Below are 26,514 nucleotides of genomic sequence, written 5' to 3'. Positions count from 1 at the left end.
CCCTAAAAAGCCAAAAAAAAAGTGTCTTCAAGGTGAGGTGCAGAGAGCATTGTGGCAGCTCCATAAAAATGTTGCCAGGCCTTTTTTCACTACCTTTTTATAAGAAAAAAAAAAAAAGGTTTTGTTTGTCTGTTTGTTTTTTTGGTCGTGTCTGCAACATGCAAAAGTTCCCAGGTCAGGGATCAAATCCCTGCCACAGCAGTGACACCAGGTCCTTAACCTGCTGTGCCACAGGGGAACTCCTTCACTCATGACTTTTAAAGCAGGGTTTCTTGAAAACAGATGAACCTGCAGACACACTTCCAGAGGTGAGGCTCTGTCTCTTTCCCAGGAGGAGAGCTGCTAAGCCTGCCTGGGATTTTTGGCTAAAGACGACGACTGCGCATGTCACTGTTGGCTCTGCATCACTGCTGGCTCTGTGCCATGGCTGGCGCACATTTTCCAGTTTGAAGAAGAGCCCTCATTGAAAAGACTCACCTGGATCCCCGCGTGAGGCTGTGCTGACAGGTCTGGCTGGACAGTCTGCAGAAAGACTCTGCAGCTGATGCTGAGATAGCATGTGGGATGTGACAAAAATTAAACGTACACGGGGCATGGGAGAGTTAACACCTGCTTTCCTTGCCTTTCCAGACAGAAACAAACCCCTCTGGATTCTGAATTTCTTAAAGACCGCACTGAATATTTGTCAAGGATCCTTTATATGTTATAACCTGGACTCGCGCCGGGTCAGCCATTAAAAAGTGTGCAATAGCAACGTAAACCATAGCCTAGCGTCCGTGTGTGACGCCTGTACTTCCTGATCAGACAAAGCATCCAGGAGATGCTGAAATCTCAGAGCAAAAGCCGTGTCTCTGCCTCTGGGAAGCACTGCTGTTTTTCTAAGATAAAGGACAAGTCTTCAGGGGACTGGGAACCCCTGATGACTGAAGACAAAGTGATGCTTGGGGAGGCGGGGCATGAGGCAGGAGGAGACCTGCCAGTGTGGTCCCAGCGTCAGCATCATCTCCTCCCTCCCCCGCCAGGAGCAGGCGAAGCCACACCCCAGCTTCCCCGCAGAGAGACTGCTCCCACTGGCTGCGCGAGAACAGGGCTGCACACGGAGAGAGCTTTCTGTGATCACGATAGAGGTGGGGTGGAATAAAGTGAAAGGAAGGAAAGAATGGAGAAAGCCCTCCTACGCTGCACGTTGTCCCCGAGTGGGGTGAGGGTGACCTTGAAACACGCTCGGATGAAATGCACCTGTCCCAGGGCAGGGCTCCTGGGGATACAGGCCCTCCGTTCTGTGTGGACAAACTGAAGAGGGATGAAGAGAGGTCAGGTGGCTTTTTCATACTCTCCTCGGAGCATCTGCTTCTATGGCGATTTCTCCTGAGAGAGGCTTCTGAGGGCTCCGCGTCATTTACAGAATAAAGGCGGAGCCTCACTGCAGGTCCTGTGCTTTGGCCCTTGAATTTATCCAACCTAACCTCTCATCGCCGTGCTGGACTCCCAGCCCTTCACACTGAACTGTTCAGTGGGTCTGAATAACTCACTACGCCTGCCCCCGGAATCCCCGCCCCCGCCCCACCCCAGGGTGACCAGGGTGGCAAGCTCTAGTCTGCACCGTGCTGTCCCCGCAGTTTCTCCATCACGCCGCCGCTCAGCACTTCCCACGGTACTCGCGTTCTCTGTCTCCTCCTCTGCCATCGCCGCTCACGCTTCTTCCACGCCTTTACTGCCCAGGACCACCTCTGGCAGGAGGCAAGGACTCCGCACACGCTCGTGCCTGGATCAGCATCCGCAGGAAAGGCACCACTGCTGGCATCGCTGGGCGAGCAAAATGCATACGAGCAGCCCTGGGGGAAAACACTCAGAAACTCTCCGTCGTAAGCCAAGGTCCTGTCAGGGAAACCTCTTCCTGTAACGCGAACTTCGACGACAGGCACTTTAAAAAAGATCCTGATGCCACTTGCTCAGCGGATGTTTCGTGCAAAATGTCTATAAGAGTTTGGAGGTCAGTGGTAATGGTTTAGAGACGAAGACAAATTAAGGGAGTGGTTTGTCCCACACTGCGCGCTGCTCAGAGACGGCTGAACACGGTTTTGAGAGAACAAATGACAAACTGCAACTGACTGTTTCTGGTATTATTGTCGTTACTTCACTTGCTTTTGCTGTTTCTGTAAAGGGCAGGAATCGATGTTCTTTGGCACAGCAATGGGACCCATCGACAAATCGCAAAGACAGCCTACTGAGTAGGATGAGAGATTTGCAGATGATATGAAAGATAAGGGCTTAATATCCAAAAATGGGCAGAGGACCTGAATGGACTTTTTTTGTCTTTTTGGAGCCATACCTGTGGCACATGAAGGTTCCCAGGCTAGGGGTCCAACTGGAGCTGTAGCCACCGGCCTACACCACAGTCACAGCAACTTGGGATCCAAACCCCATCTGTGACCTACACCACAGCTCTCGGCAATGCTGGAACCCACGTCCTCATGGATGCTATTTGGGTTTGTTAACCGCTGAGCCGTGACAGGAACTCCTGGACATTTTTCCGAAGAAGGTATGCAGACGGCCGATAGGACAAGGGGGAAAAAAAAGGCTCAACATCCCAACCAGCAGGGAAATGCAAGTCAAAACCACAATGAGATATCACCTCACACCTATTAGAATAGCTATTATCAAAAACACAAATAACACGTGTTGGTCAGGATATGGAAGAAAGGGGGCCCTTGTTCACTGTGTGGGAATGAAAACTGGTGCAGCCACTGTGGAAAACAGTGCGGAGGTTCCTGAAAAAATTGAAAATGGAACTACAGTATGACCCAGCAATTCCACTACCGGGTATATATCCAAAGAAAATGAAAAGACCAATTCGAAATGATACACCTACTATGTTCACAGCAGCAGAATTTACAATAGCCAAGACATGGAAGCAGCCTAAGAGTCCATGGACAGATGAATGGGTAAAGAAGATGTGGTCCATGTACACAATGGAATATTACTCAGTCATCAAAAAGAAGGAAATAATGCCATCTGCAGCAACATGGGTGGATGGAGAATCTTACACTTACTCAAATGAGTCAGAGAAAGACAAATACTACATGATATCACTTATATGTGGAATCTACAAGTTAATACAAATGAATGTATACGGCAAAACAGAACCAAACTCACAGATAGAGAAAATAATCTAGTGGTTACCAAAGGAAAGAGGGAAGGGGGAGGGGCCAGATAGAGAGACGGAATTAAGAGATACAAACAACTGTTTATGAGATAAATTGGCAACAAAGGTGTACTGTATAGCAGAGAATTACAACTATTATTTTATAATAACTTTAAAAGGAGCATGATCTATGCAAATATTGAATCCCTATGGTGTATACCTGAAATGAACATAATATCGTAAATCAACTATACTTCAATAAAAGAAACAGAAATGGATGTTCTTTTGTTTTTCTTATAAACGGCAGAGGCAGATGAGAAATGCTGCTGCTGCTGTGTGTGTGTGTGTGTGTACCTAATATGTATCACTCAGCTGTTAGGTATGTGAAAATGTTTGCTGCTGACACGAACATGAAAGCAGCAGAGAAAATCAAAATGGATCAACAGCAGGTGCGTCTCCGAGCCTACACGCTCTGTCTCGTGATGTCACAGGTTGGACACGCTCCAGCAGAGCTTAAAAGAACAAAAGTCAGAGACCGTGAATGAAGCCTATGCAGGGTCTAAGCCACTGCGTTCCCGAAAGACATGAAGGCAGGGAGCAGAGTGGTGACCCAGCTACGAGTCCCACAGCTGTGATGGGATGATGGGGCCACGTCCTTTGAGAATATTACACAAAAGGAAGAAGAAGGACAGCTGGCTGGTGAGGAGCAGAGAGGAGACGGGGATGCCTGCTGGGCTGAACGGGCCCGTGCCCCCACGCGCTGCAGACACTCTCCCTCGGGATCAGCCGGTGCTCTCTGCCCGCAGACATTCCTTCCAGAACAGCATGGATGCAGATCAAGGGTGTCCGAGGCCCAAAGGGTGTTTTCCTCTCCAAGCACTGAGGAGGCGCAAGTGAAAGACTGAGGGACGGCGGAAATGAGGTCCTCGGCCCCTGAACTGGGACGGCACAGTTTACGGATGCGAGCAGCAGAGGCCAAAAGGGAGCGGAAACGTGGCTGCAGCGCTACGCTGGCCTAGCACCTCAGAAGCCCTCGGGGTTGTACCTTGCAAAGCCACTAGGTCCCAGATGCCCCAGGACACAGTACCTGTGATGTCTGCTCAAAGGATGCATGGCCCATCAGCACAGGTGGCCACTAGGCCTGCACACAGCCCAGCCAGATGCCTGTGTCTCCCAGGGCTGCAGCATCTTTCATCTGCTTCCAGAAAGCCTGCAAGACGCTGCCGGGATGGAGCAGGCAGAGGCTGCGTCTCCTGCCTCAGGTGGCTTGGAAAGTCCCCCAGTTTTTGAACTAATGTTTTTTTGCCACACCCTCAGCATGTGGAAGTTCCTGGGATCGAACCCACACCATAGCAGCGACCCAAGCTGATGCAGTGACAATGCCAGATCCTAAACCCGGGGCACCACGAGGGAAATGAGAGTTCTCCCCTTTTCAACAAACTTGTGAGGGTGGCGAAAAGATGCAGCCTGGACCAGAAGCCCAAAGTTCCATGGGACAGAAGTGCTTGTTCCTGTCCCATGCACTTTAAAAAAAGGCAAATGCTTTGTGCGTAGTAGCTAGGACAGAGCCAGGAGGACAAAGGGCCAGGGTGGCATATCAGTACTTCATTAAACAAAACCACTATCATTCTAGAACTACCTTGAGTACCTAGAAATTGTGACTCTTTCTGATGAACCACCAATATTTGGTAGAATTTAAAATGGTTTTATCCCATTAGTAATGAAATGTCGTGTTTATTGGTAAATTTAATGAGTGCACATAAAACTCTTGCCTAAATTATATTTTGTAATTCAAATGCCCCAATTTTAAGCTATTCGTTTTGTATTCCTAAATTAGATTTATAAGTAAGATTAAAATACTAGTGATTTACTCTCTATAAAGTATATTCTTATAAACGGTTGAAATTTTTTGAATGATATATGGGTCTGGATTTGGTGAGTGAATTGACACATGAGGATAAAATGTGCTTTTAAGGTTATGGGCACTGTTTCCTATTCTTTCGAGCACTAGATCCGAAATGACGTTCTATATATATGAACTATTTTAAAAATATTTAACTAAAATAAGAATACATGTTATATGTATAAAATAAGACTATATAACATGTTCTTTTTCATATGTAAAATAAGAACATGCAAGAACATACAAATATTCCCTATAATTCATTTTAAATCTTACTGTCTTAGATTTGCATTAATAAACAGTAAACCACGACTGTTTTCAAGTTAACTTGCTTCTGTCAAGTTCTCAGGTTAAGGGTTCTTATACTTGATCTTATGAATACCTGATTTATTAGGAAGGCTGTAATTATCTATCGCTGTTTTTTTTTCTTTTTTCTTTTTAGGGCAGCACCTGCGGCTAGGGGTCGAATCCAAGCTACAGCCACCGGCCTACACCGCAGCCACAGCAACACAGGATCCGAGCCGTGTCTGTGACCTACACCACAGCTCACAGCAATGCCAGATCCTTAACCCACTGAGCGAGGCCAGGGATGGAACCCGCAACCTCATGGTTCCTAGTAGGATTCGTTTTCACTGGGCCACGACGGGAACGCGTATCCTGACCACACCAGCCCCGCCATTCACTCCCCGGCCCAGACCCCTGCCTCACTCTCCTCATTCCCTCTTGTCCATCCACGTGTTCACGGTCTGGGACCCCCACCGGAACCCGAGCCCCGGCACACGGGTGCCTGTCGCTCCCGCTCTGCCCCACACCCGGGCCTGGTGCCTCCTCCCTGCCCATAACGTCTGTTGTGCAGATGCATCCATGACCTGTCAGCTCCCTGTTAGGCTGGTCGCTGGTTCTCTCTGCTGTGAAGCCAACGTGTTTGCTCGTTAGCGAGTGTGAACTCCTAATGACCACACCCAAGGTGCCCAGCGCCCGTCCTAACTGCACGAGAGAGAATCAACACCAAAGATCCGTGTCAGCACTGCCGTGTCAGGAAGGGAAGACCTCACCGGCTCCCTGCATGGCTGAAAGCCGAGCCACTATGACAAGTGGCCATTCTTGTGTCCTGGGTCCTGGCCCAGGGAAGGATGTACCCTTAGGCGCACGATCCCGAGCCACAAATAACCCTACGGCCAAGCGTGGTTACTCTGCCACTACAGGGAGCATCTTCCAGCTGCAATTTCTGTGCCTTCTCCAAGTTCTTCTCAGCCACCTGTGACCAACTGGTCCCCAGTGGCCTCCGAGTGCCAGCTACGGAGATGGGAGCCACCATGGGAGACCACGCCCGGGACCCAGGCGGCATGTTCACACGTCGAATATCAGTGCAACACGTCCAGACCCCACTCCTCAATTTCCTCTTTTCCCTTGACAGTCCCATCCGTGCAGGGGATCCAGTAATTCTGGGGACTACACTACAAAACCCACGACAAACTCCCTGTGCTCCGCGGGTGTCCGAGAGCCGACACCTCCCTCGGCCTCCCCGAGCTCTCAGGAGCGACCTAGGCAGTAGCAACTGGTTCCTCCCGGGCAGCGTCTCAGCTGTGACTCAGTTTCAAAGTGGGTGTTCCCGGCCCTCTGTTTTTTCTCCCCCGAGGCTGGAATGTTTTGCTCCCATCCCAGCTGGAGGCAGGGAAGCCAGGGGACGCAAGGAGAAAAGCAAACAACTCTCCGATAATGAAAGGAAAGCAATTAGCCAAGATCTCCTAAGAATCTGCTGAAGAACTAATCCGGGCATGGAATGTGAGACATCATTATTCAAGTTACATGACCGACAGGACAAAAACAACATTCTTCGAGTCTACTTGGGACTCTCCGTATTGTTGCCCGAGTGGCTTAAATACAACCAACTTTCCAAAAAAAAAAGGGATTGAAATACTTCATGATGCGATGAGTCAACAGCCCCAGTTAGTAACTAATGTTAACTTCGGGAGTGACAGTGGTTTCTGAAAAGGGGTCTTGGTGGCCGAGCAAGTCGACCGTGTGCTAACTCAAGCCGTGATCCAAAAACGTGGGTTTATCCACGGCATCCTAGAAGCAGGGTGAGGGCTGTGGCCAGCAGGCCCAGAGCAACACCCACTCTGCCTCCCACCCATCACCCCACCTCCTCCACCGCGGGAAGATGAGCGCCTTCCCAGCCCGCTCCAGGCGGGCCACGAGGACGCCGTCGTGTCTCATCGGGCGGTGGGCAGGGGGTGGGCTCCGGGAAGAGTCTAGCGCGGCTCACGAACCTCGCAAAGCTGGAGAGAAGTCCTTTTTTCGCTTCAAAACGCGTGACAAATGGCAGTCACAAAGTCGTTTTGCATTATAAGCGCCAGGCCAGAACACCACCCACAACAAGGATGGAACATCCATAAAGTAACAGCCAATTATTTTCCGTTGACACAGGCGGCGAGGTGTCCCTTAACCACGTGCTCATGAGGCCTCTGGCCTCCTTGAGGGTCTGTCCCCTCATCCTCTCCCTCCTGTGCCCGTGATGTGAACAGTCCCCCGAAACCTGGTGTGGGGTCTGGTCAGCCCTCCAGTGACTCCCTGGGCCAGTGGCTCCCTCTGTCCCGCTGAGGTCCTTCCTCCCAGGTTTGGCCTCGGAGAGGTGCCGACTCCCGCTGTGTCCTTGTGAAGGCGCCCTGTTCTCTAAACTAAAATATCGGTTGTGCAGCCTGGCGCACATCCTTCCCACACAGGATTAAACACGCTCAGTTAGTGTCTTGGACAAGTGCACTGGTCCCTGCCAAGGTGATGCTGGCCGGAAGTCATCTTTCTCAGCAAGTCTGCTCCACGGTCTTGCTACATCTGGGGTCCCAGAGCCACCATTGCCATGTCTCCCAGCTCCCGCAGGGCTGGGCTGTGGCCCGCACCCCACTCCCTCCTGGCCTCTGGGGCTCCGCAACTTCCCGGGACCTAGGAGAGACCCACACGTAACTTTTGTTCTAAGTCTCCAATGAAGGTCAAGTTGGAAATGGAAGCACTTGGGTGACTCTCAACATCTTGGCTTCTTGCAAAAAGGCCTGGAGTTGGGACACAGGATCCAGCCCCTGCTTAGTTGGGGACGGGCTGGAGCAGGTGGTGAGTCCCCCTCCCAGAGCCAAGCTCCTCTCCTGCACAGGAGGAAACTTCCATGCACTGCACGTGTTGCTCATGATGCAAAAAATCAAACAGGGCGTCACTCCTGTTCAGCCCACGGCATTGAAAACAAGGAAGGGGGAGCTTCCTGAGATCAAATGAGACTTAAAAGCAAAAATTATGTGTGGCTCTCCCCTAGATCCTGAAAGAAACCTAAAAAAACCCTAAGACGAAAGGGTTGAGATGATCCAGAAAAATCTGTTTATGGACTGGGTATCAGCTGAGGAGGAGGAATTACTGTTGACTACGAGACGTGGTCAGAGAGGCTGGAGTTAGTGTTTCTATGTAACCACACAAGCAAGGATGAGACGCCTTAGGCTCAGACATGTCCTCATGTAGAATATTTGGAATTACTCGCCAGAGCATGTAAGGGTGAGATGCTGTCATGTCTAGGATTTGCAAAAAATAGGGGCACGGAGGCTAAGGGAAGTTAACTGTGGCAAAATCCTGGTAAGTGTTGAAGCTGTGCAATGAATGTATCAGCTTTGTTAGGCTCATCTTGCTATTACTGTGTACGTTGACTATTTGGATTTTTTTTTTTTTTTTGCCATTTCTTGGGCCTCACCCGAGGCATATGGAGGTTCCCAGGCTAGGGGTCCAATTGGAGCTGCAGCCGTTGGCCTACACCACAGCCACAGCCACGCAGCATCCGAGCCACGTCTGAGACCTACACGACAGCTCACGGCAACGCTGGATCCTTAACCCACTGAGCAAGGCCAGGGACTGAACCCGAAACTCATGGTTCTTAGTCGGATTTGTTTCCGCTGTGCCACGATGGGAACTCCTTGGATAATTTTTAAAACTTTAAAAACGTATGTATTAAGAGAAGCCCAGGTGGTATTAGGAGAGTGGGGGGAACAAAAGTGCTCTGGGAAAATCCATCTGTGTTCAAAAGGCCAGCAAAAATGTCACTGTGATTCCGCTAAGTTAGGGACACACAGATGTTAAGGCTTTCTGAACATCCACATATGCTACAGATTTAATATATAGATGATTTCATTTCAGCCTCACACCAAATTTATGCGAAGACAACGAAAGTTCAGAGACGCTCGTCACTCAGCCAAGGTCACACAGCTAAGTGAGTGGCAGGGCTTGGAGCCCAAGTCAGGCCCGTCTGTCTGTGCCGTCGGGGCTTTCCTCGGCTTCGTGACACATGGCTGGAAAAAATGCAGCTGGAAGTGAAATAAATCTTAACCAGGTGTTGGAGGCAGACATTTGCCACCTGGCCTGGAGAGGTTCGTGAAAGTGATGCCATAGTTTCCTACCCTTTTAGCCAAAAAAAAAAAAACAAAAAAACGCTAATAGATATTTTAGGGGGAAAAGTGGGGGGGGGGGTGAGAGAGAAACAAGAGGATGGAGACACGTGTCGCTGACAGCAAATACCTGTCAGGAGAAAGGAGGGAGAAAGGGTTTTTCCTGAAAAGACATAAACCTTACACGGCAGGAATGATACACGGTAAAGCTGGCGGAGCTCATGTTTTCAGCCTTACTTACACCTCCTCGCGGACTCAGCAGTTACGGCAATTTTGACTTGGAGGTGTGACAGTACCAAATAGCTTTTAAACATTATCGTTAACGCGTGATGCCTCACTGTCAGTCGACTACACACACAAAATGGACGGGGGAGCCTCTGGGTTTGCTTTTCTCATTTAACTGGTTTTAAAAGAGCCTGGGAGCCGGCGGCCCCGGGCTGGAGGAATACGCTGCGGTGTGTCTGAAAATCGTGTTGATGTGTTTCAGGATCCGTCCTCTGCTTTTCCGCAGATAACACTCCATCAGACGCCCCAGGTCCCCAGCGTGGACCAGGGCCCTGGCTGTGCAGTGTAGCCCGGATGAAATGGACCTTGTTGGGGGCGGCGGCGGCGGGGGACACAGGCTGCGACCCAGACAGACAGTAGATCAGATTCCCCTGGAATTCCCAAGAGGCGGTCGGGCCGTCTGGATGCCCCCGTGAGCACCGGCTCCAGCCTGGGGTCCCGGATCCTGCGCTTTGGTGATCACACAGGACAGAAAACCACACAGAGATGCTGTCGGGGGGCGGGGGGGGGGCAGGTCACTGCGAGGTGAGGACCAGACGCGGGCTTCCTTTACCAGAGGCTCAGCGAGGCCTTACTCAGGGGAGGCACTTAAGGGAAAAGCAAATCCCACTGCCTTGCTGGCCAAGGGCAGAGCGGCGACCATAACGTGTGACCTTGAAACTGGAGAAAATCAGTGCCCGGGCCCCACGGCTCCCCTCCCGTCAGCTGTGAGGAGCAGAAGCAGACAAGGGCCTCTGCGTTGTTTATTTAGACTGAGCACAGCTGGAAAACGGGGGGTTCCCATCACATAGATTCTCTCGATGGACGAGACACCAGGGCACCCCCGTGCCATGCACCCAGGAAGACAGATAACTCACGGGAAAAGGAAACAGAGTGTCATCTTACATCGCAGGCAATTACATTTGTAAAGCAAGTGGCCACCAGATTTCCTTCCAGGAAAAAAAAAACAAATTCATGAGTTACCTTGAGGAATTAAGAAGGAAGGTTCCCGTTGCGGCTCAGCATTAACAAACCCAACTAGCATCCCTGAGGACGTGGGTTCGATCCTCGGCCTCGCTCAGTGGATTAAGGATCTGGCGTTGCCGTGAGCTGTGGCAGGCCTGGCTCGGACCTGGCGTTGCTGCGGCTGTGGTGTAGACTGGCAGCTGCAGTTCCAATTCCACTCCTAGCCTGGGAACTCTCATATGTCACAGGTTCGGCCCTAAAGAAGACAAAAAAAAAAAGAAAAAAAAGGGAAAAAATATTACTGAAACACTGGGGCAAGGAATTCTTCCACTTAACTCCTCATTTTTTGGTTGCTGCAGAGTATAAAGCAGTCCATGTCCGACTCTGTCCTACAAGCGAAAGGATGAGCTTTGGGGAAAATCACTGGGAAAATGGCTCAGGAAAAGGTGCTGTGAACGACCAGACATCGCACGTTTGCAGCGTCTCTAAGGTCGTGAACTACACGGCCGGAAAAATGCTCCACCCAGAAAAGACAGACAAAAATCAAGAAAACCATTTTTGGTCTTTCTCTTGGCATTTCTTCCTCCACCTGCTTTCTAGGTGTCGAAATCTCTGACGTGCCCTTTCTCATTATCAGTTTGTTTTCTCTGCGCCGTGAGAACAGGCTTATTTATGCATAAGTGACACGGGTTAATTTTGGAAGGCGATTTACTAATGAGAAAGGGCAGAGGCCTGTTCATGAAGTTTGAAGGTTGACCCAGATCTTGTCAGACTCTGGAGGCTTGGACAAGATCAACAGAATGTTCACGTATTTTATGGAATGAATTGAGGGCACAGAGAGACACTTAGCATCGCCAGCTACCATTTCGAAATGGTAATTTGGCACAAAAGGCATCTTGGGAGTCGACCGTAAAGGTTTTCTGTTGTTTCTTATGAGTCCGTTCCTGAGAAAAATGGCCAGCATGTTGGCTGGCGACTTGGACCTGGGTTTTAGGACCTGGCAGCCAGGGGCCCCTGGGCAGAGCTGAGCTAAGGATCGGCCATGGTCGGGGTGGCCAGGGAGGCAGGATGCCTGGGGGCTGGGCAGGGAGGACCCCCGGCTCCTGGCATCTTGTCACGGGAAGGACCATCCCCAAATAGGCTTCCAGGTCTGCTCTGCTCTCAACCCATGGGATAAAGGGCCCTGTCACCAAGGCCAAGTGATGGCCTGCATCCCTCTGAGGCCACTTTGCATGGGAGCCAGGGCACCAGGCAGCAGCTGCACGGATGCTGCGCACACAGCTTCCGCTCCTCACTGGATCTCTGCGTCTCCCGTCAGTCACATGCTTACAGCGCTTCTGCTACGCGCCAGACTAAGGGCTGGAGAGTGACGCAGGGACAAACTCAAACACCATCTGAGAGATGAACCGGAACCGGAGAGGTGAGAGGAGATGAGGCCCCTCCCCAGACCGCCCCTCCCCCAGCAGCTCCCAAGGAGCCCAGGAATCCAGGCAGGTGTGAAAGGAGCCAGGCAGGGGATAAAGGGGCGGTGGTGAGGGCGAGTCCTCTGAGCAGAGAGCAGCTGCCAGGATCTGGCTGCCCGTGGACCGCTCATGAAAGGTGGGAGACGGAGGAGGAGACGTGAGACAGGGCGGATGCTGAGGACGGCGGGAGTGTTGGGCCCCCGACTGTCTTCTGTTGGGAGCACACACAAGGCAACACCCAGGACAGAGAGAAAGGAGGCCATGACCCCGAGGGGCCTCTTGCACCTGCACGTGCACAGACACTCACGCCAGCAAGTGCGGCGGCGAGTTTACAGAGTGAGCAGAGATTCCAACATGTAGGAGGCAGGAAACCACGTTTAAACTCTAGTTATCTTCTGACCCATGAAACAGTGAATTTTGAACAGGACACGTGCCTTTGAAGATTGCATTCTTGTTATCAACCCACAAGCTCTCTCAAGGCTGACAGTCCCTGACTTCGACAGTTTCATGGCCTCCTGCCAAACTGAAGACCAGCCCTGCCACTTCGCTGGGCTCCGCGGGTCCCAGCACTGTCACATGCGTGGTTTCACAAACCCTAACCCCTCGCCCCGAATCAGTCCTCGTCCTGTAACAAAGGACGACCATCTCTCACCCAAGGCCACCCACCGCATCACGGCCGAGCCGGAACTCAAACCCAGGCTCAGAGCTTGGCAGATACATGTGGCCTGTAAATCCCGAGCGAGGTTCCCCCCTCCCCCACCCCTCACCAGACAGACGACTTGAGCCTTGGTTCAGGCTGCTCTCCTCTAAAAGGAGTTTTCGAATTTTGCTTAGAAATTCTCACTTTCCTTAGACATGGTTCACCATCTCTTGGCAATCACTGGGTATCCTGGGGAATTCTTGAGATGTTTAAGAGGGCCTGTAAGGGTTTTTCAAATAGGATCAAACAGTGGCCTTATTTCACGTAACAGTTGTTAGGACTGATACCCAGGCGTCTCCCTATTTTTAGAGCCCCTGAACCTGTTGTTTTCAGGTCTCAGAGGAGTTGGTAGGTCTCTGACAGTCTAGCGGGGGCTAAGCCCTGTGCCTGGTGTCAAACAGAGAACAGAGCCCTGCCCACCCTTGGCTGGGTGACTGTGTGACATTACACCCAGACAGCCTTCAGGCCTAGCCCTGCAACCACCAGTTACGACTGTAAGCTTCCTGAGAACAGTGATTTTCTTCTTGCTGACTGAAAACTTCCTACAGTGACTGCAGAGCTGCCATGTGCTTAAAGCTAATGGCCTCACTAAAAATGTCATCAACACATGCAAAAAACACAACTCCACACAAGAACTACTCAAACTGATCAAAGAATTTAGCAAAGTAGCAGGATACAAGATTAACATTCAGAAATCGGTTGCATTTTTGTATACTAACAATGAAATATGAGAAAAGGTATATAAAATACAATACCTTTTAAAATAGTACCCCCCAAAATTAAATACCTAGGAATAAACCTAACCAAGAAGGTAAAAGACTTATATGTTGAGACCTATTAAACGTTAATCAAGGAAATTAAAGAGGAGTCAAAGAAATGGAAAGATATCCCATGTGCCTGGACTGGAAGAATTAATCTTGTGAAAATGGCGATACTACCCAAGGCAATCTACAGAGTTAATGTGATCCCTATAAAATTACCCATGACATTTTTCACAGAACTAGAACAAATAAGCCAAAAATTTATATGGAACCATAAAAGACTCTGAATAGTCAGAGTAGTCCTGAGGGCAAAAAACAAAGCAGGAAGTATAACTCTCCCAGACTTCAGACAATATTACAAAGCTACAGTAATCAAGACAGTGTGGTACTGGCACTGAAACAAACATATACATCAATGGAACAGAAGAGAGAACCCAGAAATAACCCAGACATCCATGGTCTACGGTCAATTCATCTTCAACAAAAGAGGCAGTAAGATAAAACGGGAAGAAGATAGTCTCTTCAGCAAGTGGTGCTGGGGAAACTGGGCAGCTGCATGTGAATTAATGAAACTAGAACACACCCTCACAGCATGCACAAAAATAAACTCAAAATGGCTTAAAGACCTAAATAAAAGACACCATAAAACTCCTAGAAGAGAACATCGGCAAAACATTCTCTGACATCAACTGTACAAATGTTTTCTTAGGTCAGTCTCCAAGACAAAATAAATAAAAACAAAAATAAACAAATGGGACACAATTAAACGTACAAGCTTTTGAACAGCAAAGGAAACCACAAAGAAACTAAAAAGACAACCTAGGGAATGGGAGAAAATAGTTGCAAATGATGCCACTGACAAGGACTTAGTCTCCAAAATATACAAATAACTCATACACCTCAACAGCAAAAAAAACCACATGACCCACTTGAAAGATGGGCAGAAGACCCAAATAGACAGCTCTCCAAAGACGACATATGAATGGCCATCAGGCACATGAAAAAGGCTCAACATCACTCATTATTAGAGAGCTGCAAATCAACACCACTATGAGGTACCCCCTCACATTGGTTAGCATGGCCGTCCTCCAAAAGTCTACAAATAACGCGTGCTGGAGGGGGTGTGGCGAAAAGAAACCCTCCTGCACTGTTGGTGGGAATGCAAACTGGTGCAACCACATGGAAAACTGTATGGAGGTTCCTCAGAAAACTAAATATACAATTGCCATCTGATCCAGTAGTCCCACTCCTGGGCATATATCTGGACAAAACTATAATTCAAAAAGACACATGCACCCCTGTGTTATCTCAGCACTACTCGCAATACCCAAGACAGGGAAACAACCTAAATGTCCACTGACAGATGAATGGATTAAGCTGATGTGGTGTATATACACAATGGAATACTACTCAGCCATAAAAAGAACAAAATAATGCAACTGGCAGCAACATGGACGCAACTAGAGATTCTCATACTAAGTGAAGTCAGAAAGAGAAAGACAAATACCACAAGATGTCACTTATATGTGGAATCTAAAATACGGCACAAATGAACCTGTCTACAGAATAGAAACAGCCTCACAGACATGGGCAGACCTGTGGTTGCCGAGGGAGAGGGGGAGGGAGTGGGATGGACGGGGAGTTTGGGGTTAGCAGATGCAAACTACTACATTTGGAATGGATAAGCAATGAGGTCCTGCTGTACAGCACACAGAACTATATCCAGTCTCTTGTGACAGAACGTGAGGGAAGATAACGTGACAAAAAGAATGTGCGTGTGTGTGTGTTTATAACTGGGTCACTTTGCTGTACAGCAGAAATTGACATAACACTGTAAATCAGTGATACTTTAATAAAAACTTCAGAAAAATAAGCTTCCTAAGACAATGATTTTTGTCTTGTTGATTGATAACTTCTTACAATGACTGCATAGCTGTTACACACTAAATGCTAATGGCCTCACTAAAAATAAGTCATAAATACACACAAAAACCACAGCTTCAACTCTGTACTCATCCACCCTATACCCACCCCCTTCCTAAACTACCTGCAGTTATCTGAGAGGATACTCCTATGCTTCTCAACATGCTGGCTTCTCTTTCCCCCAAACAAAACAAACAATATGCTTTGTTTTCACGGCTTTCAAAGATCATACACATAAACAGAAGGAGAACAAAACAGAATCCAGAGAGAACAGGGTCCCTAGAAGGGTTCGACCTCCAGATTTCTGTTTCCCAAGCAGGTGTACGGGTTCCTTCGAAGCGTTTCGAGGAGTCGTAACTTTCCAGACGTCTGTGCCTCTAAGGCAGCTTCTTATCACACTGCACATTCTCCTCCGGCCCAGGTCAATTTTCTTTGGTAAAATTTAACCCCATGCAACCTGATAACATTTTAACTCAGGCAGTGAAACATAACTACTCACAACCCAGCAGTTCGGTGGGAGGAGAAGGAGGCTAAGGCTCCACGAGAAATGGGGGTGCAGTGATGGGGGCGCAGCCCTGTCTCCCTGGACCAGCCAGTACGTGTGTGATGGTCTCTCAACACCAGGAGCAAATAATAACTCATTAAAAACAACACCAGCCCCGCCTGTACTTGAAGCGAACGGCAACAAATTCTACACGAATGACATGCATGCTTCAGCCTGCAAACCTCCATGGTAGACACTCACCCTTTAGTATAATTGGGCCTGAGAGCAAAAGGCCTGGCTCTTCCACGCTCTGCTAATACTGCAGAAACAGAACTTCGCCGCCACCGTAAGATCACAATGCTATTTTTTCGATTTTCTGCATGTAGGTTGTTCTACCCTTGTGCGGACCCCATAAAAACCCCAGTTTCCCCTGAGGGCAGGCCCAGGGGCCCAGAACATCAGAATTCACCTTGCCCTTGAGAGCACAATACATACATCTCATTCATCCCGTGCTCACACTGAAAACTCAGAGGAGGAACGGGAACTGGGGAAGGGGGGCGGGGATGGGAGGTGGGTGGGGGAGTCAGGCAGCCTCACCTCTTTCCATTGCTGTCCCGAAGCATCGCTCTTCCCATCACACGAGACTTGGTTTCCAGCTCCTGCACCTCCTCCAGCAGCGTTTTTTTGCAGGTGTGCTTCACCCTGTGTCACAAGACAAAGACAGAAAGCACATGACCCATGAACTTGATGCAGCTGTGATGATCGGCTGGTCCCCTCTTGGACCACATCTGGTGCCCTCTGGCCCAGGCTTGGGGACACGGTGGAACATTCACCATTCCTGGGCCTGGTGAGGGCCCCACCTCTGCAACCTGGAAGCACCCCAGGTTCTGCAGAACAGACTCGGGCCATGAGGGTCAGCAGCCTCTTGTCGCCACAGAGCCGTCTGAGGCCCCCACGTGCAGACAGAAGCCCCGGGTTCCTGGAGAGTCACGGGCCTACCTCTAAGGCTCTTCCTGCAGGACCTCAACTCAGAAGATACTGCAACCCTCACCCCGTGGACATGTGTGGGTCCCTCCCGCCACACCTGATGGGGATCAGGGAGCCTGGGCTGGGGGACAGCCTTCTCTCTCCTTCTGGGGTGAAACCAGTCCTGCTGCAGCATGACTGGGATGGACTACAACGCCGGAGTTCACCCTTCTGTGCGAAGCCCTTGACCCAAAATTCGGATCAACACAAACCCCCGGGCGCAGATTGCCTTTCTCATCTTGCAGACTCACCATCAGAGCCCATACGCAGCATCCAACACCTGGCAGAGTAACAGACCAGGCTGGCCTTTCCAGCCTGTAAACCTCAGGCCCGGCCCTCTTCTGGAACACCATTAAGAGGTGCCTGCAGGAGTTCCCACTGTGGCTCAGAGGGCTAAAAGTCCGACTGGTATCCGTGAGAATCTGGGTTTGCTCCCTGGCCTCACCCAGTGGGTTAAGGATCCGGTGTTGCCTTGAGCTGTGGTGTAGGTCGCAGATGAGGCTCGGTGTGGCTGTGGTGGAGGCCGGCAGCTGCAGCTCCGATTCAATCCCTAGCCTGGGAACCTCCATGTGCCACGGTATGGCCCTAAAAAGACAAACAAACAACAAGAAAAAGCCAGAGGTGCCTGCATCCTTTCTTGATTAAACTAAGGAGGACCTTACAGTGCTCCAGTCAGTAGCTGTCGATACCAAAGACTTCCCTAAAACGCAGGTTCAACAGAGAGCAGCTGGGTGGAAACGAACTGGGGAAGAAAGAGCATTTAAGGAGACACGGGCTAGAAAAGGGGAAAGAAAAACTGTCACAAGAGAAAGGGCCCTAAGTGTACAGCACGGGGCGCTGCTCTGCAAGCTTTCACTCCCGTGCGTGCAAGCCCACGCGGGCATCCTGTCAAGTCCCCAGACTCAGAGGCAGAAGAAGAGACCAGCGTGTCTGCAAGGACATGGAACCGTGGGGTAGAACATTCTGGAGACACGAGCTGTTCCAGTGGAATCACGTCCTCCCTCCCACCTTCCATCTTCTGGGAAAGAAGGTCTGTTAAGTCGTCCACTGAGGCTTCGAGTTCCTGATGGAGAAGCAGCACTGGGGCCCCGCACCGCCCCTCCCTCCCCAGAGGGAACCACAGAACTCAGGCGGTTCCTGAGACCCGGTCCTGATAGGACACTGCTGTTCAAAGCGGAGACGGCGGGATTTTAATTTAAACATGATACGAGAAAACGTTTAACTTTTGGCTGGCGCAGAGAGTGTCAAACAGAACGTGACAAGCGATACTGGTCCGTGTTCATGAACAGGCTGGACCCAGACTCCACCTTTGAGCTCATGGGCTTCCGGGGCTGTATCGACAAAAGCCGCCTGGGTGAGGGGCCAGCCCCCGTCCGCTCGGGTCCAGGGGAGCGTGTCTGGCTGGTGGCTTACTGTTTGAGGACCATCCACACGCCATCATCGGCCCCACCCCACCCCTCAATCCCTGGCCAGCCCCCGGTGTCATCCTCTGGGTTGGGGGAGATGGGTGATGCCAAGAAGTAGGCTTGGGAGAGGAAGGCCGGGCCCCGGGAGCAGCGCACTGTCAGACCAAGAGGAAGCGGCATCTGACCCTCTGTGCCGAAGCCGCCCGTTTTCACTCCTTCCAAGGTGCCCGTCTCGATGCCCCGCGGCGCTGCTCCTGTTCTCGGTGGCCGAAAGGGCATCCGCGCCCCAGAGTTACTCGGCAGAGTTCCAGGAGTCCCACCAGCAGTTCCCGTGAGCCGGCCCAGGAGCCCACCCGCCACGAGAGGACATAGCCAGTCCTTCTGCACGGGGCAAGGGAGCAGAGGTGACGCCAGCAATTCAAACCCGTTTTCTCAGGAACCTGGACCCTTATGATAAGGCCTTACTTAGGCAAGTGCTGCTAGGAACTTCCCTGTCAAAGTCTACGTGTGAATTGACTAAAACCTAACACTTACAGGCTTTGAAAGCCAGTCTCCAAGCCTCAGACACGGGCTGTAAAGGGGGATGTCACCATGGGCTCGTTCTGAGTCACAGCTCGGATGGACTCACGATCTGTGGACGGCTGGTCCTCGGGGCTCCGGGGCTGCTCACCTAACCCGACATCAAGAGGCCCGGTGATCACGGGGGGAGCGGAGGTGGGGGTGCTTAGCCTCTGTAAGAGGGTGTGGGAGCCACTGGGAGCCTTCAGGGAGGACGAGAGTCGCTCCAGGTTATGACGGATTTTTGAAATAAGTACTTGGCTTAGGATCTTGAACTTTTCATCTTCTTGCTTCTGAAAGTTTCTTCTTGGTGTCTTTGTTGCTTTTCTGATGGAAGGAGAGGAAGTCAGAAGGCGAGGCGAAATTCGAAAGCTGGATGAAAAGGTAAATTACAACGTGTTTCAAAAGAAATTAGTCTGGTTAGAAAGTTTAAAAAAAACCAAGGCCCAGTTGTACACAGGAATTTCTTGTTACCTTTTATTTCCACTTAACTGCCTGCCTGGGATCATGCTCAGGAAATGAGGTCATTTTGGAACTGCTGAACGTACTGTGTGCTGACTGGTAACGCACAGGAGATACCTTAGGTAAAAGGAGACGGGGTCCTGCGTTCCGTGACCTTGAGCTTCACATTCTTTTTACAATAAATGAATCTCTCCTCGATGAGAAGAAGGACACGGCAGCTCACCTAAGCACAGGCTGTCCTAGGTAAACATTTTGGAAGTGTGGAAGCTAAAGGATATTAAAAGAGTTCTGGGCAATTTCACCTTCATGCTTCTAATAAAAATATTCGTTAGCCAGGTATCACATATAATCAGTCGATGATTTTAATAAAAGATGTGTTAGTTGGGCCCCTCATGAAAATTCCGGTTAATGGAATAACAGAGGAGGTAATTCTTGGTGCCCGAATCTGACTTAAGACAGTGTAATAACGGATCTTCCTTCCGAAAGACGAGACTTCATGGAAAAAATGACTGAATTGCCTCAAGCTAGGTTTTCTTTCCTTCCTTCCTTCCTTCCTTCCTTCTTTCCTTCTTTCTTTTTTTCCTTAACAGTGTAGGTCCTGAAACGGGAGAGAGATTGGGCAAAGAAAAGCCGGAAAAGGCAGGCAGAGGCAATAACCCACCTTCTTACTCCGTACAGAAATATACGCGAAATATACATGTATAGAAATATCCAAGGCCTGCCTGTGCTCAAATTTAAAAGCTCTTTCAAGATGGAGTTAGCCATCAAAATGCAAAACAAAAGCCCGAATCATTAAGACTGGCCCAAGGCAGGTTGGAAGAACCCTGGCCAATTCCCGGAAGGTTCCAGATGCCGCCTCCAGCGGCCCTGTCACAGCCACGTTCTCCAGCGGCCTCCTGACTCCCCATCACTAAACTCTTCTCCAAAGACCGAGGTGCTGCCCGCACATCACGTCTAAGAAACGCTCCAGGATGTGCAAGAAACGGCGGACCGTTTTCTGGCCCATGGGGACGGACACTTGGGTTCACCGTGCAGCTCGGGAACACGGGACGTGTTTCACACGGCGCCAGGGCGGAAGGAGAAAGGACAGTTTGGTCCTGCGGCCTCATCAGGGATGAGCAATTCAGGATGCGCACTCTCTTCTTGGGAGATGCCTCTGAATTTACCTGACTCAACCACAAATTCTTCGAGCTGGGAGCAGAGCAGGAGATGCGACATGGGCCCCACGATCAGGGGGAAAATGTCCGAATACGCTCGCTCAACTCTTTTTTTCCGAGGAGAGGAGTGACTACAGTTTAGACACAGGCTGTATATTACAAATGGAGCTTTGCTTTGGGCAGACACTCCAGGTGAGAGGCTGGCGATGGCCTCCTTCCTGGTCGCCCAAGGAAAATGAGGCCAAAATGCATTTCGGGAAGTGCCTCTGGAATTGGGGTGGGGGGTGGGGGCTTTCTCACTCCTAAGAAGAGAGGTGCTCGGGGCCCTTGCAGGCCCCTGCTCCTACCTGGCTGGCCGGCTTCTTGGAAAGGAAGTGACTTTTACACTTTCCATATGGTGGAGCGGGAAGCAGTGCCATTTGATTTATCCTTGTTAACATGTAAATAGCGCTAATTTTACAGTCCAGGAAACCCCCCCACCAAGCCCTGTTTGAGGCACTAGATAATTTGCTTTTTGGTGACTGGGAGCTTCTACTTGGAATGTACTGGGAAAGAGCCAGAAAACAGACAAGGAGGCAGAGACAGTGACATGGGCAAAGACTCTCAGAAAGGGCAGAAAGATACTTCTGCTAACCCTTCCCGTGGAGATACACAGGCTCAACAAAAACAGTTTTTTCTGCGACCTTAATTTAAGAGAGTGGAATTAAAATAGGGCGAGATTAATTTATAATCTAATTACTAGTCTCGACCAGTGTACACTGAAAAGCGATCTGATATAATCAGAACTGTGCTGTTTACCTAAAACTAACTTGATTATCTCGCCAAACTGAAGCAATTGGACAAGGTAATACATTGTGCCACAACTGGGCTGTGCTAGGAGAGCAGATCAAAGAACTAACATTTTCCTTTCAGTTCATTTGTTGGACTAAGAAAACGTCCTTCCTCGGTATAAAATTATACCCTGTTATCAGGGGGTAATCATTTCATGGCTCAGGAGTCTGCTTCTGCTATTTATAGAATACAGTGTTAGCAGATAAAATGGAAGTCATGGTACATCAAGGCATTTAAGAAAGTGTAGCTTTTGAATTTAAGAGTTGCAAAGCTTACTGAAGAGAAAAAAACCCACCCCACATATGTGCTCTAAAGTTCTCTCTCTCCCCCTTTCTGCATTAGGCATCCGCGGCCGACAAGATAATGCCAAAATGAACTCTTTCCAAAGACATCCTTAACCGCTGGGCAAGAACAGCTCTCACAGTGTGGGAGGAAGGGGGAGAGAGAGTGAAATCCGATGTCTTTTCTTGGAAGGCTGGGATTAAAGTCTCCATTCTCTATCTCAGGGCCCCCGAGTAACTGCACGTTGCCCAAAGTCAAGCCAATCCAGGGGTCTCGGTTTTCAAGGAAGCTGGCCGCTGTAGGGGCGTGAGATCTACCCTGCACGGAGGTCAGCATCTCCACACGGGGAATGGTCCACCTTCTCCTCCTGGATGATGTGAAATTTACATGGTCCTAGAACTTAGCTTTATTTATTTATTTTTTTTACGTTGTATATAAGATATTTAGGAAACAACATATTTGGAAACATCAAAATGGAGCACAATTATTTCCTAGTGAATCTTTGCTATAATGCCATCTTTTTTTCTTCTTTTTTTTTTTTTGTCTTCTTTTTTGCCTTTTCTAGGGCCACTCTCACGGCATATGGAGGTTCCCAGGCTAGGGGTCTAATCGGAGCCGTAGCCTCCAGCCTACGCCCAGAGCCACAGCAACTCAGGATCTGAGCCACGTGTGCAACCTACACCACAGCTCTCGGCAACGCCAGGTCCTTAACCCACTGAGCAAGGCCAGGGACCGAACCCGCAACCTCATGGTTCCTAGTTGGATTTGTTAACCACTGCGCCACGACGGGAACTCCTATAATGCTGTCTTTGTGATTAATCTTCTCACAGACTTGTAAACTTCTTATAATGAGAAGAATGATAGCAGAAGGATTCCTACTGTGAATTATTTGGAAAAACGAAGAAAACTTCAGTCCCAGTATTTGGTGATTTGAAATGACTTACACACACACACACACACACACACACCCATAAGCAGGGGGTTTAAAGCCAGGCTACACTTGTGATCACTCAGCACTCGTTTTTAGATACAGGAAAAATGAATTTCGAGCTGTTTCTTAAACACGATGGAATGGATCTGTACTTAGAAACTCGCCCGTATCCTCCTAAACACACGACATTCTTCCTGACTTCACACAGGCTGACTCCTTTCTGTCTTCTCGCATCCAGGTGAAGCACAGGTTAAAAGAAAAGAGAAAAAAACCCAACCCGACCCAGCATCCTTTGTATCGCTGTTGGCAGGTGGCAGGGGACCATGGCAGGGGACAGCGGGAGGACGCGGGGAGACGTGGGGTACCGCTTCTCTCACTTACGCTCTCCACGCTACGTCTTCCATCAGACACGCGGTAGGAACCAGAAACAACCCCAGCCAGAAGTGTGCAGAGCTCAGGACCATAGCCGCCTGCAAGAGACAGAGAAGCGACACGTGTGTCAATACGCTCTCCCTCCAAAAAAAGAGAAGCGCCCCCATCACACAAGAGCCCTGGAACGTGTTACATCCAGTGCAAGTTAAAAGATACACCTGGGTGGCGTGTGATGAGCATTGTACAACTATAAATGTGATAAATTCATTGAATAATAAAAAAAAAAGATACACCTGGAAGGATGTAAGGGGATCGGCGGGTGACACCTCACCCAGATCCCCCTCTGCTCCCGTCGCAATTCTTGTACTTCCACCAGCCATGTCCCGCTTTTACAAAGGGCTCCAAGCTCTGCGTGGGTCAGAAGGCTGCCCTCCATCCCTCCCCCCGAGAAATGCTGGCGCCCCCAGACTCCAGCGCAGTCAACTTCCCTCCACTGGTCGCCTGTCCCCGTCGCTTCAGCTCCGGGTCCTCCCTGGCGCTCACTGAGGCAACCAGCCCCTGGGTGCAGGGCAGAGAGGAGGAGGGTGAAGGGGTTACTGGCCTTCGGGGATCTTCAAGCCGCTGCTGCCTCCTACCTCACACGTGGAGCACAGGTCGCCAGGGCTGAGAGGACGGTCAGGCCATTCACAGCCTTAGCAAAACGTGCGTGCGCTCTGCCGCATCAGTCCCCCTCTCAGAAGCCACGCTGAGAACACAGGTAAAGACGCAAGAGCAGGACGGTTCACAGAGCTCGGGACCGTCCAAGAGCGCAGGGGACGGGAGCCCCGGATGTGGGGAGATGGGATGAGATAGCGCAGAGGAAAAGCACGGGGCAGAGCCAGCATCTGAAGGGGTCCCGCCCTGGCCACAGGGGTGGGAGCAGGATTGGCCCGAGTCTCAGAATGAAACCCGAGGACTTAAATCCCAACAGTGCCCCCCCAAAGCTCAAAGTGTTAAGCAGTGTGTGTGTGTGTGTGTGTGTTATCGGCATACATCAGTGTGCAGCAGTACACATGGAGAGGTGTTATACGTTCTGTTTGGGGACTTCCTCCCCTTAAAAAACACACACCTTCCGGGGCCTCGGACACGGTGCAGTGGTCCAGGCTTGGATCCGTGGACTCAGTGGAGACGATGACCCCGGCACCCGCTGTGGGCGCCTACGTCAGGCCCCTCAGAGAGCAGGCTGCGCCGTCTGCAGTTTTATCCCCCAGCCCCGCTTTGGCCATCTCTAGTCCCTGATTCTCCTTCAGAACACAAACAGCTCACACAGAAGAAAAATGCGACTCGCAACCCCCCTCCCCCACGGGGCCGAGCAACCCCCAGGAAGGATTATCTGGCTCCTTCGAAGGGGTCCAGGTGTTCACGTCCAGCCCATCCCCGGCGGACCAGCAGCCCCGGTTAGGGCGGTACCTGGGGGGCTTGCTCAGCTACGCGTGGGGGTCACAGCTGAGACCACGTGCTCCGTATATTTATCAAAGAATGCAGTCAGTTAAAAACCACATTTCACAACGATCCTGTACTATTTAAAGCAGACGGTGAAACTCAGTAAGACTGCTTCTTGCTCAGGGAAATCGAGAAAATGACCTTTGAACGGGCCTGTTGAAAAGAGGAAGCCCCCCTCCCCAGCGGCCCCAAGTAACACGGAGACTGGAGAAGCTGTGGTTTTGTCCTTGGTTTTTAAACCTTGGAGCCGCGAAGACAGAGTGGACAGAACTAATTTTAAAGGCATGTCTCCAGGAAGGCTTCTGCGGTTGGTCCGATTTTCACAGGTGGACCGAGGTACTGAAATCCTAAAGGCCGCGGCTTTTGGCATTTAAATGTAGTTAGATTGTTCCTGTTCTCTTAGCATAACAAAGAAAATGTTTATGGAGCTGGGCTAGGTGACAAATGGCACTTAATGACTCCCCCTCCCCCCTCCAAGTACTATTGAGGGGAGGTTTTAAAGCATCCTTTTGAAGAGTTCACAGCCCCCCCCCCCCAGTTAAGAGGTCTTTAGCAGGCTAGGACTATTAACCACTTAGGTGCCAAATGTATAGGAACCCACTGCAGGAAATTAGAGGGAAGTGAGGCTGGGTGAGTGCAGTTACTTCACAATGAAGACACAGCTGGTGGGAGCCCAGAGAGGGTCAGGGCTGGCCTGATGCTGCACAGCATGGGAGTAGGAGGCAGGGACACTGTGAAACACATGAACTGGGATTAGCGCTCCCAGTAGCTTCTGGGGGCTCCTCATCACACACACACATAATGTCCACGGTGCCCAGGACCAGCCACCCACGGACAGTGACAGATGAGGGAAGGGTCTAGAAAGGACTGAGCTGGGGAAGGTCAGGTGGCAGGTTGCGGGGTAGGGGTGGGGGCGAATCTGAGACACAGGGATGGGGACGGAGAAGACAAGCAAGGGGAGCAGCTCCCCCACGACAGCAGGGGCCCCATTTAATCCTTCATAGTGTCCATTGCACACAAGAGAACCTGCAACCTCCCGGGTACCTGGGCCGGAGAGCAGGGCCCTCAAGAGCCAAACCCACTCCCTCCCTAAGCACGAGGCTGGGTTCTCCCAGGCAGAGGAGAATGTCTCTGAGCTTAGAGAAAGTGCAGGGCTCAAGGCACAGATGTCACACCTGAAACACTGGTCCCCTAAACAAGAGCAAGGGAAAGAAAATTTGGAGGATGTGTAAAGTTATAAACACAGGGAGTTCACGTTGTGGCTCAGCAAGTTATGAACCCCGACTAGCATCCATGAGGATGCAGGTTCGATCCCTGGCCTCGATCAGTGGGTTAAGGATCCGGCGTTGCTGTGAGCTGCGGTGTAGCTTGCAGACTCGGCTCAGATCTGGCAGGGCTGTAGTGTAGGCTGGCGGCTATAGCTCCGATGCAATCCCTAGTCTGGGAACTTCCACATGCTGCAGGTGTGGCCCTAAGAAGAAAGACAAGAAAAACACAAAAAAGCACAGGTGGGAGGAAAAAAATACTCCAGCCCCAATAGCAACAACCACAACAAGACCAAAGCAGACCCATAAGCAGAGTTGACAGTGGACAGACTAAGAAACTCCACCTTGCGATTGCTGCGGCCTCTGCCTGGCTCTGGCCCAACCCCTCCCCACAGAGTTTGGACAACTGTCTACACCTGTTTAACTCCTGCTCTAAATAAGCTATAGGATGTTAACATCGGCCCAGCGAGAGGTGGTGCCTTTGCTGTCAATCTCTACCTCTCACTGGCCTCCCCGCCCTGCCTGTCGCCACCACAGCTAAGTTTTGCTGATTCCAGAATATCGCATAGGTGGAAAGACCATTCGTTTTTCTGCATCTGGTTCCTTGAACCCCAGCTAATGCCCCGAGAGTCATCCGTGTTGCTGCAAGTACCTGCAACTCTTCCTAAATGTTTCCAACAGCATCCACCGTGTGACTTTGTCGCAGTTTGTGTGT

At 50.4% G+C, this 26,514-nt stretch overlaps 1 protein-coding gene across 16 annotated transcripts in view; it reads right to left on the bottom strand.

Moving 5' to 3' along the window:
• Positions 1 to 26,514, bottom strand: part of LOC100523747 (phospholipid-transporting ATPase IB) — a 516,487-nt gene that overhangs the window by 27,519 nt on the left and 462,454 nt on the right. For 15 of the 16 annotated variants that reach the window (XM_021065485.1, XM_021065478.1, XM_021065484.1 and 12 more), the window contains 2 exons: positions 23,062 to 23,150; positions 16,625 to 16,729 (listed from right to left, as the gene is read on the bottom strand). In XM_021065485.1, coding sequence (XP_020921144.1) covers positions 16,625 to 16,729; positions 23,062 to 23,150 — 194 coding nt within the window. Of the gene's footprint in view, positions 1 to 10,279; positions 10,681 to 16,624; positions 16,730 to 23,061; positions 23,151 to 26,514 lie in introns of those variants that run through there. The other variant, XM_021065477.1, reaches the window with a different exon arrangement.

Source organism: Sus scrofa, chromosome 11, assembly GCF_000003025.6.
Source record: "Sus scrofa isolate TJ Tabasco breed Duroc chromosome 11, Sscrofa11.1, whole genome shotgun sequence".
Taxonomy (NCBI): Eukaryota; Metazoa; Chordata; class Mammalia; order Artiodactyla; family Suidae; genus Sus; species Sus scrofa.
This window is presented reverse-complemented; position numbering and strand designations above follow the sequence as displayed.